General features: G+C 45.0%; 1 protein-coding gene across 2 annotated transcripts in view; it reads right to left on the bottom strand.

The window, feature by feature from the left end:
- Positions 1–15629, bottom strand: part of LMLN (leishmanolysin like peptidase) — a 951783-nt gene that overhangs the window by 729175 nt on the left and 206979 nt on the right. For both annotated transcript variants that reach the window (XM_069616632.1, XM_069616633.1), the window contains exon 7: positions 737–842. In XM_069616632.1, coding sequence (XP_069472733.1) covers positions 737–842 — 106 coding nt within the window. The remainder of the gene's footprint in view (positions 1–736; positions 843–15629) is intronic.

Here is a 15629-nt window from a genome sequence, read left to right as displayed (position 1 = left end):
TCAATCACAGATCAAAACTTCTGATAAGGCACCTGGAAGAAAGACCACTGTCTTATGCCCCCTATAAAAGCGTGGGTTAGAATGTAAATATATTTGCCTGTGTTTTATAAATGACCCCCTTTCAAGCAATGGTTTATGCCAGCTATTATTCTTTGCATGCCAATTTCTGTTGTTTATTTTAGCCAGATAGCATTATGGCATCTCTGTGAACCTAGACCGACATTCACCCTGCAACGATGAGCCCAGCTGACCACGAGCACTGTGACAGATAGAGAGACAGCAGCCAATGCAACCTAGGCATCCCCTATGGAGCTGGGATTAGTGTACGTGTTTAGCCAACCGAGTTTGTCAGTTTGTTACCTATACATGATGTAATCTATGACGAGTGGTGCCTTTTTAATGTGCTGCCCGTGTATCTGTTGGTAGAGTGCTGTCAGGCAGCTGAGTTCTTTGCTTGCATTCATTTACTTATATAAATTTTGTTTCCGTTGCAATTACTCTCCTGGTCTCATTCCCTAGTGGGGTGTGTACTTTATTCTGTCCTTTGGGACACGTGCATGCCAAGGTGCCAGCCTTCAAATGATAGTCACTTTATCAAATTCGGAAGGATGAAGAGTAGACATTGCAGAAAACCTGTGACCTGCACTGTGCTATCTTACATACATAAATGGTATCCACTGCTAAAAGGAAACAACTGGAGTAGATTAGAAGAAAAACAGTTTACCAAATAACTTACCAAAGCATGAATGATTTCGTGTTTTACTGTAGACAGCATGCCAACAAATTCCTGAGGTTGAGTAGAGATCATATTTGGACACAAATTAGCATATCCTGCTATTGGCCTGGAAAAAGAGACATGCTCACTCAAAAACAGATACCACTTTAAACATCTGAAACAAAGCTGAATAAAAAACAATGTATATGAAAACCACTGCGTTGTACACAGCCCCTGCACCTCTACTGAAAATGTGAATTGTGATTGGGTAGGAAAACATTAATGTGTCCCACATACATCACACTGTGTGCTTTTGGCCTGGAAAACAATTTAATGTAAGTGTTTTTTTTTAAAGAAGCAACATAAATCAATCAATTAATATTTTAAAATTGGACTTCATGCGTTGACAAATACTTTTAATACATTATTTTTTAAATCTAGTGTTCACTTACTGGAGCTGGCTGGCAGGGGCACTGGCATTCAAAACCAACACAGCACAACAGTCCAAGAGATCAGAATTTAAGAACCTGGTCATAGGAAGTTGGAATACAAGAGGATTTAAACATTTATTGGGACCCGCGGATATTGACATCGAAGCCTATGACGTTATCGGTCTCCAGGAAACATGGATGAGGAGGGCTCCAATTCTAGTAGGCTTTACTGTTCACTTTAACCCCTCCGTAAAAAGGACAGAAGGGGAGGCCAATGGCTGGTTTACTTAGAGCTCTGAAACAGGAAGCAAATTTGGAAGTTCGGTTTGCGGTAAATATCAATCCTTATATCCAGGTGCTTACGATACGGACCAGGGGGTGTCAATCTATACACTAAACATACTGATTCTGTTTAACCTGTATTGGAACATCTCTGTGCCTGAGTGTGCTCAGTTCTCAGAATCAATTATGGACCTCTTGGATGGCACACTTTAATTATGGCTGGATCCACATCATATCATCATCTGTGGAGACCTAAACATACATTGCTTCGATAAACAGATATGCCTGATTGAATATGTGAACCCGGCAACAACTGAGGCCGAAAGTAGAGGCCGCAGGTGGCGTGAGGACCTATTACTAAGGAATATTCATATGCAAAATGGAAGCACCAAAGGTGACATTCTGCCTGATGTAACTTGGGGCAATGGTCCTGATGGTAAAACCCTGGTGTTAGGACAGCTGTTCAGAAGTCCAACTAAGGGCTTAGTAAAACCATTCAACTGAGGCAGTACAAGATTCCACTCTTAGTGTAAGGCTGTACCACCTGAGTACATGGTAGCGCAGACAGAGCAGCCAGGCTTATCTTAGGAGGGAGAGAGGGCTGTAGAATCAGTACAAATGAAATTGTAGTACAAATTGTTCAAAGAAACACTGAAACACGATGTATGTAAAAATAAAGGATTTATTTATATACAGGTAGGCCAAGATAAATCTAGGGGTAAGTAAGCACTAACACATTATATGAAATCACAATATAAAACACAACAGTATACTTGAAGGTACACAGACCAAAGTATAAACCTTATTTGGAACCCCTGGCAGTAGTTCTAGGGAAGTCAAAACCTTTTCATACACATTCAGTATAGGTCACACCTATTCTTGGGGAGTAAAAAAACAATGGTTACTTTCACAATTACATTCAGTAATGCAAGGGCAGTAGACCTTACCAGTTATACACCGACTCTTAGTACGAATCACTTAAGTCAACTGGACAATATACTTTTTGTGAATAGTGGACCACTTATTCCAGGTGCAGTAAAAACCTATAACTTCTTTTGTGATAACTCAGTTATACTAGGTGAGTAAAACCTTAGGATGTAGTATTCAATTGCAGGTGCTTTTGAGATCAGTGAACAACAGATGGAGATGAGCAATAACTCTTGTACCTTATTTTTGGGAAGGCACACAGCTAACTCTAGGTAAGTAAAACCCATATACTTTTTATATCTCGCAAGCAGTCCAGGTGAGATCTTTCCCAGCTATAAGGATAACTGAAGTATGACTTATCAGGGACAGTTATAACCAAGGCTCTAGGTTAGATAGTACAGGGAAAGTAAAACCCAATGTTACACTTTACTGAATGAGTCAAAGTTATTCTAGGTAGGCAACAACCTAATACAGACTTATTCTGGACAGGCTAACAGCAAGTCAGGGGAAGCAAGACCCAATTATTCTAACAGGACTAATCTGGTGATACCAACAGTTGGAGGACAATCATACAATTACTCTGCAGGAATAATCTGGTGAAACCAACACTTTACTTTTGGGAAGAGGCACAACCTAATCACAGGAGAGTAATATAGCTTCACATCTACTTTTTATTAGATTGGCAAAACAGTTTCTAAGGAAGAAAAGATGTTAACCATACTTTTGAGAATAGTGCATCACACGTTCAAGAGAAATAAGAACTTTTGTAACTGTTCACTCTTAAGGTTACAGTTACCAACCTCTCAGAGTGAGACTGGATGTGAAGTGCCTGCTTTCAAACCCCATTACGACCATGAAGGGTCTCAAGCAAGGCTCCTCTCTAGCTCCTGCGCTCTTTAACCTGTTCATATCAGACATCTATAGGGCACTAAAGAGCGCAAGAAGCTTTCCCCTGAAACTAGCTGGCTTTCATTTGGACAGGCTCCTTTACACTGACAACCTGGTCCTCCTAGACCAGACCCAGGTCGGCTTACAAAGACAATTGGACACTTTACAAGCCTATGTTCAAGAAAACGGGCTGAAGATCAATGCAAAAAAATCCTGCATCTTGATCTTAGAACCAGGGGGAGCTAGAGGAAGGAATAAATGCTCCTGGTATATGAACGGCGAGAAGCTCTCTCAAGTAAGCTCGAGGAGTTACTTGGGGATGTGCATAAACAACAGCCTTACTGACGGTCCAAGAATGATGTTACGAAGTAAGATGAAGACGCTAGCCACCCAGGCACGGGTCATCATGAAGCAATACTGTAAATTTACTCCAAGCCCCCTCATACAATTCTATCGGATGAAGGTTGTACTGATCGTCACCTATGATGCAGAAGCCTTCTTTGACCTTTGACCTCCTAGCAACTACATGGCCACTTCTGGCGGGCCTGGGGGAACCCCTATTCAAGCTGTAAGAATGGAGTAAGGGCTTAACTCCCTCTATTCAATGGTGGTTTGGAAATCCTTGGCTCTCTTCCACAAGTGCAGAATCCCCTCTCCACCTAGGGGCTTTTAACTATTGCAAAAGGCGATCTTGGATGAGGTAGAAGGTGTGCTACGTGAATGGACAGACATTTGTATTGCAACTGAAGATCTATCACTGGGGAATGGAATTGATTTTCCCGATTATATTGCTTTGTCCTGAAGATGGCCCAATACTCTCACTGAGTGACAGCCCTTGAGAGGGAGCAGTACACGCAAGAAGGGCCAAAACATATGTCGACCTATTAGGGAATTGAGACTGTTGTTTTCCCTACTCTCTATTACATAACCAAATGATTTTTTCGGTATCCAAGAAAAGCAAAACAAGTAACCCCATTTGAGAAAATAAATTGGATGAAAGTGGTCAATGTTATTTCCCACAATGTTAATTATTGACTAAATGATGAGATGTGTTTTACATTGTTTTTTTTTAAAAAAAAAGGAAAATAAAGAGAATTGTTTCATACAAAAATGCTGTTGTCAGAGAAATGTCAAAGGTGTCGAAAGGTGTTTTCATCTACCAATTAATCTAGTAGATTCCGATCCCCCTGCGTACCAAAGGGACTTCAAGAGGGGTAGTCGATCTGTCTTTTGTGTGCTTCACTGTATGACTCTCCCCATAGTACAGATTTGACCCCCCGTGAACAAAAATAGGGGAGTACCCAATTGTTGATTGCGACTCTGGACTCATCCTTGGAATCCCTGTTGACATAGTAAAACTATGTGAAGATATGTTCAGATCTCCACGTGGCAGCCCTGCAAATATCTAGCAGTGGAACACCGGAAAAGAAAGCAGTCATAGCTGCCACCGGCCTGGTGGAATGGGCTCTGGGACTGCTTGGAAGAGGACTGTTAGCCATTTGATGACCGAAGGAAATGCAGGAGGATCGCCAATGGGCAATGGAGGCTTTGGAAAGAGCATTGCCCATGCACGCCGGGCCAAAAGCCACAAAGAGCTGTGAAGACTTGCAAAGACCTTTCGTGCAGGATATGTAGAACATAAGGGCTAGTACAATGTTCCGAGAGTACAACCAGCGTTCCGCAGGAGAGGGTCGAGAGCCAAAATAGACAGGTAGCACTACAGGCTCATTTATGTGGAATGAGATGGGACCTTGACCTAAAGGTCAGGTTAGTGCGAAGGACGCTTTGGATTTGTGGAAAATCAAGTAGGGCAGTCTGCACGAGAGAGCCTGGATTTCCTCCACGGGTCTTGCTTAGGTGATGGCAACTAAGAGCAGTCTTCCAGGACTAAATCCTCAGAGGCCTTGTGTGAAGGCTCAAAAAAGAGGTCCCATGAACATGGAGAGGGCCACGATAAACTCCTACACTGGAGCAGGTGCTCCAACAAGAGGGAATGGGCAGAACATACCCCACAGGAATTCTATGATGAGCCCGTGAGACCACAGGGAATGCGTCCCAGGGGAACGTGTGAACCTGGGAATGGCAGCCAGGTGAACCTTGAAATGGCAGCCAGGTGAACCTTGATGAAAGAGTGAACCAGAGAGGCTTGCGCTAAGGACAAGAGGTAAGGTAGGACTTCTGAAGACTGCACATGGAAGGGGTGCAAGCGGAGAAACACTTCCATTTGCTCTCAAAGCAGGAAACTGTGGAGGAAGCCCTGGCTTGCGCCTGAATGTCCCAACAGTCTTGAGGCAAAGGTTGCAAATTTGAAGCATGAGCCAAGCCATCAGATTGAGAGAATCTGTGCCATGGTGCAGTACTGCTCCGTGGTCTCTGGATAGAAGATTGACAAGTGGTGGAAGCCGGAAGGGAAGTATCGCTAACAACATGAAAAGCTCTTAGAACCAGAATCTCCTCAGCCAAGCTGAAGCCACCAATATCAGTTTGCATGGATGCCCTCTGAACATGTCATTAATTGTGGAAAAAGAGGGATCAGAGAGAATGTATATAATAATAATAATAATAATAATAATAATAATAATAATAATAATAATAATAATAATAATAATAATAATAATAATTTGGCATTTATATAGCGCTACGAACCCTTAGGTATCTGAGCGCTGCTTATTATTACCCACGGTGTGTGGTGCTCATTTATCAACCTCGGAAGGATGAAACGCTGAGTTTGGCGCTGCCGGGATTCGAACCTGCGTTCGCAGGCTCTGCACTGATGTCAAAGCGAGCGCTCTACTCGCTGTGCCACTTGTCCGGCTTATAGCAGCATTCCCCCCACAGGAACATGAATGTGTAGCCTAGGCTCCCTGCGTGGTAGTATCTGCTGGCAAAGTCCATGCACTTCTTGTTTGCCTTGGTTGCTGAAGATGTGGTGGACTTGATCATCCAGAAGCACTGACTCATGGCAGAACTTCAATTCCCTGCTGAGAGAATCCACCACCGCTTTGTGGATCCCCGGCAGATAGAACAGGATGAAGAGGTTGTGGGCCAGAGCTCACATCCATAGGGCTAGAGCATCCGCTGACAACCAAGAGGATCGGGAGACACCTTGCCTGCAGATATAAAACATAGTTGTGATGTCGGTAAACAAACGGATCACACAGTCCTTTAGCTGCGGTAGAAAAGACTTCAGAGCCCAAAATACAGCAGCTTGTAGCTCTAGTACATTGATGAGTATCGCTTTCTGCTCTTGCAACCAGAGCCCCATGGCATGGAGATTGATTTGATTTTGATTTGATTGTTTATTTGTATAGCGACTATACACAATGTGTTTCAAAGCTCTTCAAGGAGGGAGGGAACACGGGAGAATACAAATACATTCTCACAAGTTCTTGAAACAAATCAGAATGAAAAATAACTATCATAATCAGCCTGGTGACATTTCAGATAGTGCAAGGAACAATTAAGGAGGAGAGGGGAAAGGGGTGAAAAAAAGGAGAACAATACAAGCAGTAACATTACTATGCCTAATGACAATTGATGTAGTGCATGAATAACAAGAGGAGAGGGAGGGGGGTAAGGTAAGGAGTGAGGGAGAAGGAGAGGGACAAAACAAGCAACTATCAAGTTAGGTCAGAAAATGCTGGAGGGGAGTGCCTCGAGAGAGATTGCCTCTGTGGCTCCCAAGCCCCCCAGAGACTTTTCTGTAGCAACTGTGACCTGGTGGTTGGGCAGACAAAAGGGTGCTTCCCTGGGTGTGATTGGAGCAAAACAGCCACTAGCGAAGAGTGTTGTGAAAAGGACGAGTCAGAGAATCCTGTCCTCCCAATCAACAGAGACCTGTTTCCATCAAGCATCAAGGAACTCCCAGGTAGGTCACTTTACTTTATTGCATTTATAATGCGCACCAAATGACCCAGAGGCATACGGGTGAAACACAAAATCAATGGACAGAAAACACACAACAGAGAAACCATATATATATATACAATAAAATATTAAATCTACATTGCAGGGCGAGATCTAACACTTTCGAAGGCTGCAGTGCTGGATTAAGGGAATGCAGGAGCACATAACTCCTAGCAGGGACTTCAACATGTGGACAAAGATCGACTTCTTCTGTGGCAGTAGGAGAGCTCTTACTAACACGGCTTCCACCCTGTCCTTCAAAAGGGGTAGTGTTAGAGGACAGCGTGTTCAAGTAGGACTTGGCAAAGGATGGAAAACCACAGCTGTGCCAAGCAACAGAGCATGTCCTCTCTGGGCCTATGGAAGAGAGGCGGCACAAACTAGCCAATCGTAGAGGTGCGGGTATACGTGTACCCCGACTGACGTAGATCAGTGTTAGGGGGACTTTCCTAAAGTCCACTGTAAAATAAAAATTTATAAAACTATCCCAATGGTTTTAGATCCCAAACTCTTAGTATCAGTCTGTACTACTCATGGAACTTCGTAGAGTGGCAGAGCAGTCAGGCTTATCATAAGAGGAAGATGTGAGCTGTTGGTAAGCACACTGAACCTAGTAAGTAATGCAATTCAAAGAAATGCACATAAATGTATATTAAAATATAGATTTATCATATTTACACAAGATATGCTTTTAAATACTTAGTACGATTCAACTGCGCAAAACCACATAAGATACAGTCTTTTTGGAAAGAAAACAGTTGGTTAGCACAATACTAGCATAGCTTAAGGTTCTAGAGGCAGCTTCTTCACACAGCAAGGCTTTTAAAGTCCAAAACGCAACCCTAATTAAAAGACAGCTCGGAGAGGCTCAAAGTCGTGTAAAGCAGTCCAACAACGAAAACTCCTGTGGATATTTTTGAGTTTAGTCTTTAAGATGCTGAAAGATTAAACCAACATTGGAGACCCTGTTAAAGGACTCGTTAAAGGGACACACGCAGCAGCTTGGGTCAGAGGTAAGAGGGCTGGCACCCTGGACACCTCTACTTGCACTCCAACGCTCTGGAGCAACTTCACTGATCAAAGTAAGTAATACCTTTTCCCCCACAGTAACTTAGGTTGTAAATACATTTCTTGGCTAGATTCTCTCGATGTGGCAGCGCTGGACCAGACCTTCGGATTCCTTGGTCTGGTGATGAAAGGCAGGACAGTGGATGGGATCTCTCAGCAGCAGTCTAGAGACAGGACCTCTGGCATGAATTTCTTCAGCTCTTCAGGTCAGTCTGCAGTTTTTGTACCTTTTTTGCAGCACCAACAAAGGACCCCATTCGCCCGGTCAATCTTCTTCGGTTCCTGAAGTCCTGCACTCTGGTGAGGGGACTTGGATGAGTCGGATTGTGTCTCTGGAAGTTCACCTGGAGCTCTGCAAGGACTTGGACAGATTCAGCCTTTCAAAGATGATGCCTTTCAATTGGGTCGGAGGTCTCCTGGTATTCAGGTTCAGCACCTCTGTAGAGGCACAGCACCTCGGCAGATAGCTCAGATTGAAGTTTGTCAAGGGAGTGGTTGTTCCCAGCAGACAAAGGGAAGGAGTCTTCCTCTTCAGAGTTCCTCTGTTGCACAGAAAACTGGCTCTGGACAGTCGTGGTCGCTTCACGGTATTGCAAAGTGTCTGCAGGCATCTCTTGTCGTCGGCTTCTTCAGTTACTTCTGTTTCCAGTGGTCGACTTGCCTTTCAGCTCAGGAACCTCACCTTTTATTCAGTTTCAGCACACACTCCTCTGCAATTTCGCACAGCGGTTTACAGAAAGGGGCGGGTGGATGTCCAATCAGGACAGCCAGACTCCCCAGTGGGAGCTAGTTCCATTCAGGTACTCGGGCAGGCAAAGGGCAGGGGAGTGAAAAACTCCTTCCCCACTTCCTGCCTGCCCAGACACACTGGAGCCTAGGCGAGGACACCCAAGGGTTCCCACCAAAGGCAAAACACACACAGACCTCCCCCTCCCAGAATGGTAGAAGAAGGGCTAACAAAGAACAAGCATGCTAGAAATGGCAAAAAAAGAAAGGAGCCACCCAGTTGGAACTTAGGTAGCCCTATTGTGCACAACCGGGGCTATGAACATAGCCTGCGGTAAAGAAAGAAAATCACTCAATAATTGGTAGAACCCGTCCACTGCCCCCAGCCAAAACTAGAAGGAAGTCTATGTGACTAAACAGTCACAGGAGCCGAGAGAAGGGGGATACTAAATAACCCCTTGGCACTCCATATAAGGTGATGTGTGCCAATCTCTCAGAATAAAAAATTAAGAACAGTAGAAAGTAAGGACAAAGAAATAATCTCAAAGGAGAACCCAAAGGGTTGCCAGCAACACTGCCTGTTAGGCAAGATTTGGAGCAGTACCCTTTGGGTGCACTACAACAACCTTGACCTCCTGGCAATAGTAACCCAACCTTTGGTATAAGCCTGTACTACACAGGTTGGTAGTGTGGCTGAGGAGGTCAAGGTTGTTGTAGTGCACCCAAAGGGTACTGCTCCAAATCTTGCCTTACACTGGTGGCAGCAGTGGGATTCACGAGTAAAGCCTGCCTCTGGCTCCAGGGTGTCTGGCAGGGGCAGGAAGTGAGGGAAGTGCCCGAAACTGTGCGCTTAACCCCCTTGGTTACACGAATGCACCCAAAGGCGATTGGCCGACTGGCTGTCCGGCAAGGACAGCAACCATGCTGTGTGATTGACAGCCAGGCTGGAATGAATGGGAGAAACCTGCACAAAAGGCGAGACCTTTTGGCTTGGAAGGCAGAGTCGACCGCTGGATGAAGGAATCCGAACAAGAACTGGGAAGAGACGCCTGCTGCAACTCCTGGACCGTTGGTTTGCCTGGTGAAGCCCTGCTGCGGTGCTTAAGCTCAGAATTCACATCGACTAGAGAAGCCCTGCAAGGACGGCTTCTCCCCTTGAGTTGGTGGGACCAATGAACTCCAAATAGAGCTCGTCTGGACATCCTCTCGGAGCTGGCTGTACTTCCGTGCTGCTGCAGGAACCGAAGTGCCAGGGAGAGGAACACCATATTAGGAGTGCATCACTTAAGTTGGACCCGAGCAGCTGGAAGATCCTCCGGACTCCCAGAAAGCAGCACTACCCAAGCCTGAGCCACCTCAACAGAGTGCTGGACTCCAGATCCAAGGAAAGTCCAGAGTGGTATCCAAGAACCTGCAGTGGTGCTATTTGAGTAGTGCTGAGAAGCTGAAACCGCAAAGTGCCGCTGAAATGAAGTTTGCCCTTTGCTGTTGCTGACCATCCAATTGCAGTACAGGAGTCCCCAGAAGTCCTCCCTCTTGTCCCCACGACTGAGTCCCAGGATCAATGTGATCTGCAGAGCTGCACAGGAACAGAAGCAAGCTGGAACCATTTCTTCTAACCAAAGGTACTGTACAGTCTAAGAGAACTTACCTTTTGTTGTGTAGCCTTACTTGTTCTCAGTTGAGACTTGTCTTGGTTGCTTCTGTAGAGTGGCTTGCACCTTCTACTCCTCACAAGCCTAACATCTTGTGGCCCTACATTGATTCTTCTTTTCTACAAAGACTCTAAAACATTGTTGCAAGAAGTGCTTCAGCTCACCTAGACTTTTGCCCAATTGACATTGGCCTCGCCTGGCTCCCTGAATGACTCTTCTTCCCTCCGATTGTGTATTTTGCCTCCCTTCCAGGAAATGGTTAACTTGCTTTGCATTGGGGGTTCAAAAAGTACTTGCCTGCTTCAGAATATTTGTGTGATCCCTTGTTTTAATCTAATAATCATTTTCTTTTACACCAATCTAAATATTGCTCTAAATGTACCAGTGATATATTAATGTCCAGTGTCTTAGCTATTTAAGTCACCTCAGGGTGTAGGAAGTGTCTGTGTGCCATCCCAAATAGGTACTTGCTGATTTAGAGAAACTAAGTGTGTATTTTGGAGTGTATTTGTGTGTTATTGTTATATTGCCATTTCTGAAGAAGGCTTATTCAAAGTGACTGTTAAATACATTAATAATTGTTTAATCAAGAAACCTTGAGTGTATGTGTTTATTTAGGATACCAGTCACTATGAATCTCTGTGCAACTCCCCTACTGCTCACATTGACCCCTCTTGATACAAGCCTGGCTGCTCGGCCACAGCTACAAACCTGTGTAGTACAGACTTATACCAAAGTTGGGTTCCTATTATCAGGAGGTTAAGGTTTTTGTACTGCACCAAATCTTGCCTAACACTACCCATAAGGAGCTGTGTGCATCAAAAGTAAAATACAGATGCCCTAAAAGAGATTTGTTAATGTTAAAGGACATTTGTACTGCGCAGCATCACCACCAAAGTGGTCGTCTGGCGCCTCTGAAAGAGGGATAAGGGAGGGTGAGGAAAGTAGTTCCAAAAGACAGAGCTCATGAGAATGAATGAGTGGAAAAACGTTCCACTCATTCAGGACTGAAAGAAAAAGTTCCGAAGTCCAGCAGAAAGTTCTAGGGGTCTCACTAGGAGAGGGGATGAAGCATGATAAATCTCCCCAACAATCAGAGGCTACTCGAGCCAGCCACTTTGTGAATACTCTTGGAGCCAAGCCTAGGCCAAAGGGCAATGCCTTGAATTGAAAATGTTGACACGTGACTGTGAAGCAAAGGTACTTCCGGTGCCGGAAATGGAACTTGAAAGTACACATTTTCTAGGTCTAGAGGTCATAGGAAATCCCCTTCCTGCAGCTGTGCGAGAATATGCTGGAGGGTGACAAAGGTCTGAGCCCCAAGGAACTTGTGGAGAAGGCACAAGTCTACAATGGGCCTCCAATCCCCTGATTTCTTCCGTACGAGAAAGTAGATAGAGTACACTCTGCATCTGATCGCCCATTGCAGAGATGAGACAGAACTTCTTGCAGGAGGGTGGGCACCCGAGGAATTCCAGCGAGTGGCCCTGCTTGATCACTGACAACACCCATTCATCTGTGGTGACAAACTTGGGAGTCTTGCCCTCCCACTGGTGTGTGAAAGTGGATGGGCGATGGCGGAGCCTGCTCAGCCACGACTGCACCGATTCCATCTGTAGGCCTGTGATTTCCCTTTGTAGCCTTCAGATGCTGGGTAGGTGCTAAACCCAGTGGTCGAAGTGGGCGGGAGCGGTCAGGAGCGGTGCTCCTCTACTCTTCTACTTCTTTTAATAAAGTACAGCCTCACTGGCCGGCTGCAAATGTTCTCTGGTGGAGGTATAGTAGGACCAGGAACAACAGGAGGAACATACAGAACAAGCATAAACAGAGGATGGGTGCATGCAGGCCTTGGTAATGCAGAAAGTGCAGAATCAGAATCTCGAGTAGGAGAGATTCCTCGTAGATACATGAATAAGGAGACGTGCACGTTTGCCGTAGTTGAGGTAGTAGTGGTAACAGACACTGATGGATTACGGTGCACCAAAGCAGTTGTTGACGAAACAGAGGATTTGGTCTGTTTGTGAGCCGTCGACGGGGCCAAAGATGTTGCCAACCGGCCAGGCGCAGGCAAGTGTTTCTTAGCAGACAAGATCGGATTAGCAGAAGACTCCAACAGGCATTTTGAGGTTGTAGAAAAAGCAGCCTTCATGGACTAAATAGTCGCTGATGGAACCGCAGACAGACTTTGACAGTGTTGTAGACGAGGAGGCAGTACATAATAGAATTGAATGACCCTTGTTTGCACTTCTGCCATGGAACGTGTCATTGTGGGATCTTGACCTTTTGGATGAAGAGATGCGTTGATGGGGCCTGCCCTGACAGAGAAACACGGCTATGGACAGAGGCCATATCAGAGGCTGCAGTACCATCGTCCAACCACATTGCTAATCTTCAGTGACTGTCTCGGAGAGTCTTGCTGGAAAACGACTGAAATAAGGAACATTCTCTGATTTTGTGGTCAGGATAAAAGGCACTAGTGGCAGTCGTGGAGATCATCCACATAGATGCTCTTGAGGTAGCAGGGAGCACAGGTCTTGAAATGTCTTTTCTTCCTGGTGTTGGCCATAGCCTCACAGACCGATCCACAGCCTCAATGAGAGGTGGAGGAAAGTAGGAACAAAACCACAGAAGAGTAGGAAGATATTTGCTGACAATGCAGAAATAGTGGAAAATCATCAAAGAAATGGAAAGATTGTTTGAGGACTCCCAGCTCTGAACGTGCAGTAAAAAATCCAAAGGTGGCCTCTGAGGGTGGAACTAAAGGAGACCGGCAATTGGCTGTTGGCAATATGACCCAAAATGACTAATAGAGCACTGAAGTGAATGACGTTTAAGAATTTAAACAAACTGCTTTACTTGACCGAGGATTCCCTGTGTAACGACAGGGAATATTCAGACAGCATGTGGATCGATGAAATATCCAATGCTGGAGGAGAAGAAACAAAATTCCAGCCTCAGGAAACTTTTGAAAAGAATGGCATGTACACAAGTGGTAGGCCACTTACCACAGGTTTTTTAAATATTTTTGTTTAACACCCATTTCCCATAACAATTTGGAACATTTCCTGCAATAAGAATACACTATCAGATTTCAGTTTGCTCATTTGGAAGTAATCTGGATCTTCCTCTGTGACAAATCGTGTTGAGGAGTGGAAAAAGAATGAATCAGTAAAATACCTTTCTGAGTGTATCTGTGAGTCAGACTGTAACACCACATCCAAAAGGAAGAGCATCAATCAACAGCTGTCCTGTAGCAATAAAGAAGTAGTGAATGAATTGATGGGGCAAGGTGCTGGAGTTCATAAAGAAGACTCTGGTGCTTAAGCATTTTACAAACACCCTTAACTACCTCTGGAGGGCCCTAAGGCAACTGTGTAAACGTTTCCAGGAGATGCACGTGGCCCATCAAAGAATTGGTCCAGGAAGCCAACTGCTGGCAGGAGTATTGCGAGCGGGGTTGGATGTATGGGTAGATACCTTATGACCATAGTGGAGATGCTGGCAGAGGGTGATAAAGATTCTAATATACCAATAGAGTTAGGGCTTGGGGGTCATGTCGGCAGAGGCTTTCTAGACTCGGCAGTAAACAAATGGCAATATGACCAGACCTAATTTGTCCCTCATCTAGTAATCACTGGCATGCAAGTCCAAATCATCTGTCCAAGGCAGACAGAACTCTGGAGGTAGACAGCAAACTATAGAAGCCGCAATTGGAACTGGGCTTCCAGAAATTGTAGTCCATAATAATGCCCACACGAGAGCTTAGGAACAAGCCCAAATTAGACGTCTATTCTTGGTTACAGGAGTGGGGTCCGGAGGACGACCAAGGGCCAGCATGGTAGATGTCTTCCACAAAGAGAGGACCTTCTCTCGGGAGAGGAGGGTCGGGTTCTCCATCCAGAGGTTTCTGAGAGGCTGAGGTACAAGGATTGGGACCTGCCAGAAGACGTAATGGAGATTTTGCTTTGGGCCGGAAGGCCAGCAACAAAATCTTTATAGCGCTGTTGAAACAAGTTCAGCAGCTGGCGTAGGGATACAAATGTGAACCCTTTTCAGTGCGATACACCTACAGTGTTATCTTTTCTTCTTCACTTAGCAAATCTGGGGCTCCAGATCGCAACAATGAAGGGTTATCTGGCAGTGCTTTTGATTTTGAAGCGCTCATTGGAGGAAACCTCATACTTTAAAATCCCTTTAATCATTCAGTTTCTTAAAGGACTCACTAATGCGTTTCCTCCTACTCCCTTTCAGGTCCCCGTTTGTGATTTAAAACTTGAATTAAAATGCTTAAAATTCTTTCTTTTTAAAAGCATGCATTAATGTCCATTAAGACTATTAACACTAAAAACGGTTTTGCTAGTCGCAATTACATCTGCTCGAACGGTGAGCAAATTGCAAGCACAGTCTGTAAACCTCCATACTGTTATGATATGGGTTGAAACAACGAAACACAATGGACACAGGAGAATAATACAATGGCCCTCGTAAAGGATACGGGCTGGTAGTAAAGGATACACTCGATGTCTTCTTATCTTCGTAAGATGACAGGTAGGGCGTAGTGTATCAAAGGGAACCTTCTAATCAATGTCACTCTCTGACTAGTAATTTAAACAGTCAAAGTGAGCTATTGGTGAGAAGGGCTTTTGAGGACCAAGATCCACCAGGCTGTTGATGAGAGGAAACTGATTAGAATGCTGGTAGATAAGAAGGGCAACAAAAACCTAAGTTGTAAACACTGACCTGGATGTAAGGACAAGGAAGTCTCTTTAGATGGTCTGAAGTGTCCGAGGATACAACGACCAGGAATGGGTAGTGAGGAATCTAACCCAGGCGGAACGAGGGCCGCACTAGAGACGAGTTGGTGCACACAGGAGAGCGTCCAGAGTACAGTGCACGTGTGGGAGAGAAGAGGAATCCTGGTCCAAGAGCAGCAAGTCCTTAGGCGGTAGAAGAGAGGCAGAGCGAGACTCTGTGAGTCTAGATTGGCTGAGGCAGAGGGGGGCTCTGCGGGTCTCTGCGGGATTGTGGAAC

The sequence above is a fragment of the Ambystoma mexicanum genome, chromosome 9, assembly GCF_040938575.1.
Source record: "Ambystoma mexicanum isolate Mex_15411 chromosome 9, UKY_AmexF1_1, whole genome shotgun sequence".
Classification (NCBI taxonomy): domain Eukaryota; kingdom Metazoa; phylum Chordata; class Amphibia; order Caudata; family Ambystomatidae; genus Ambystoma; species Ambystoma mexicanum.
Note: the sequence above shows the minus strand (reverse complement) of the source record. Positions and strands in the feature narration are given on the sequence as shown.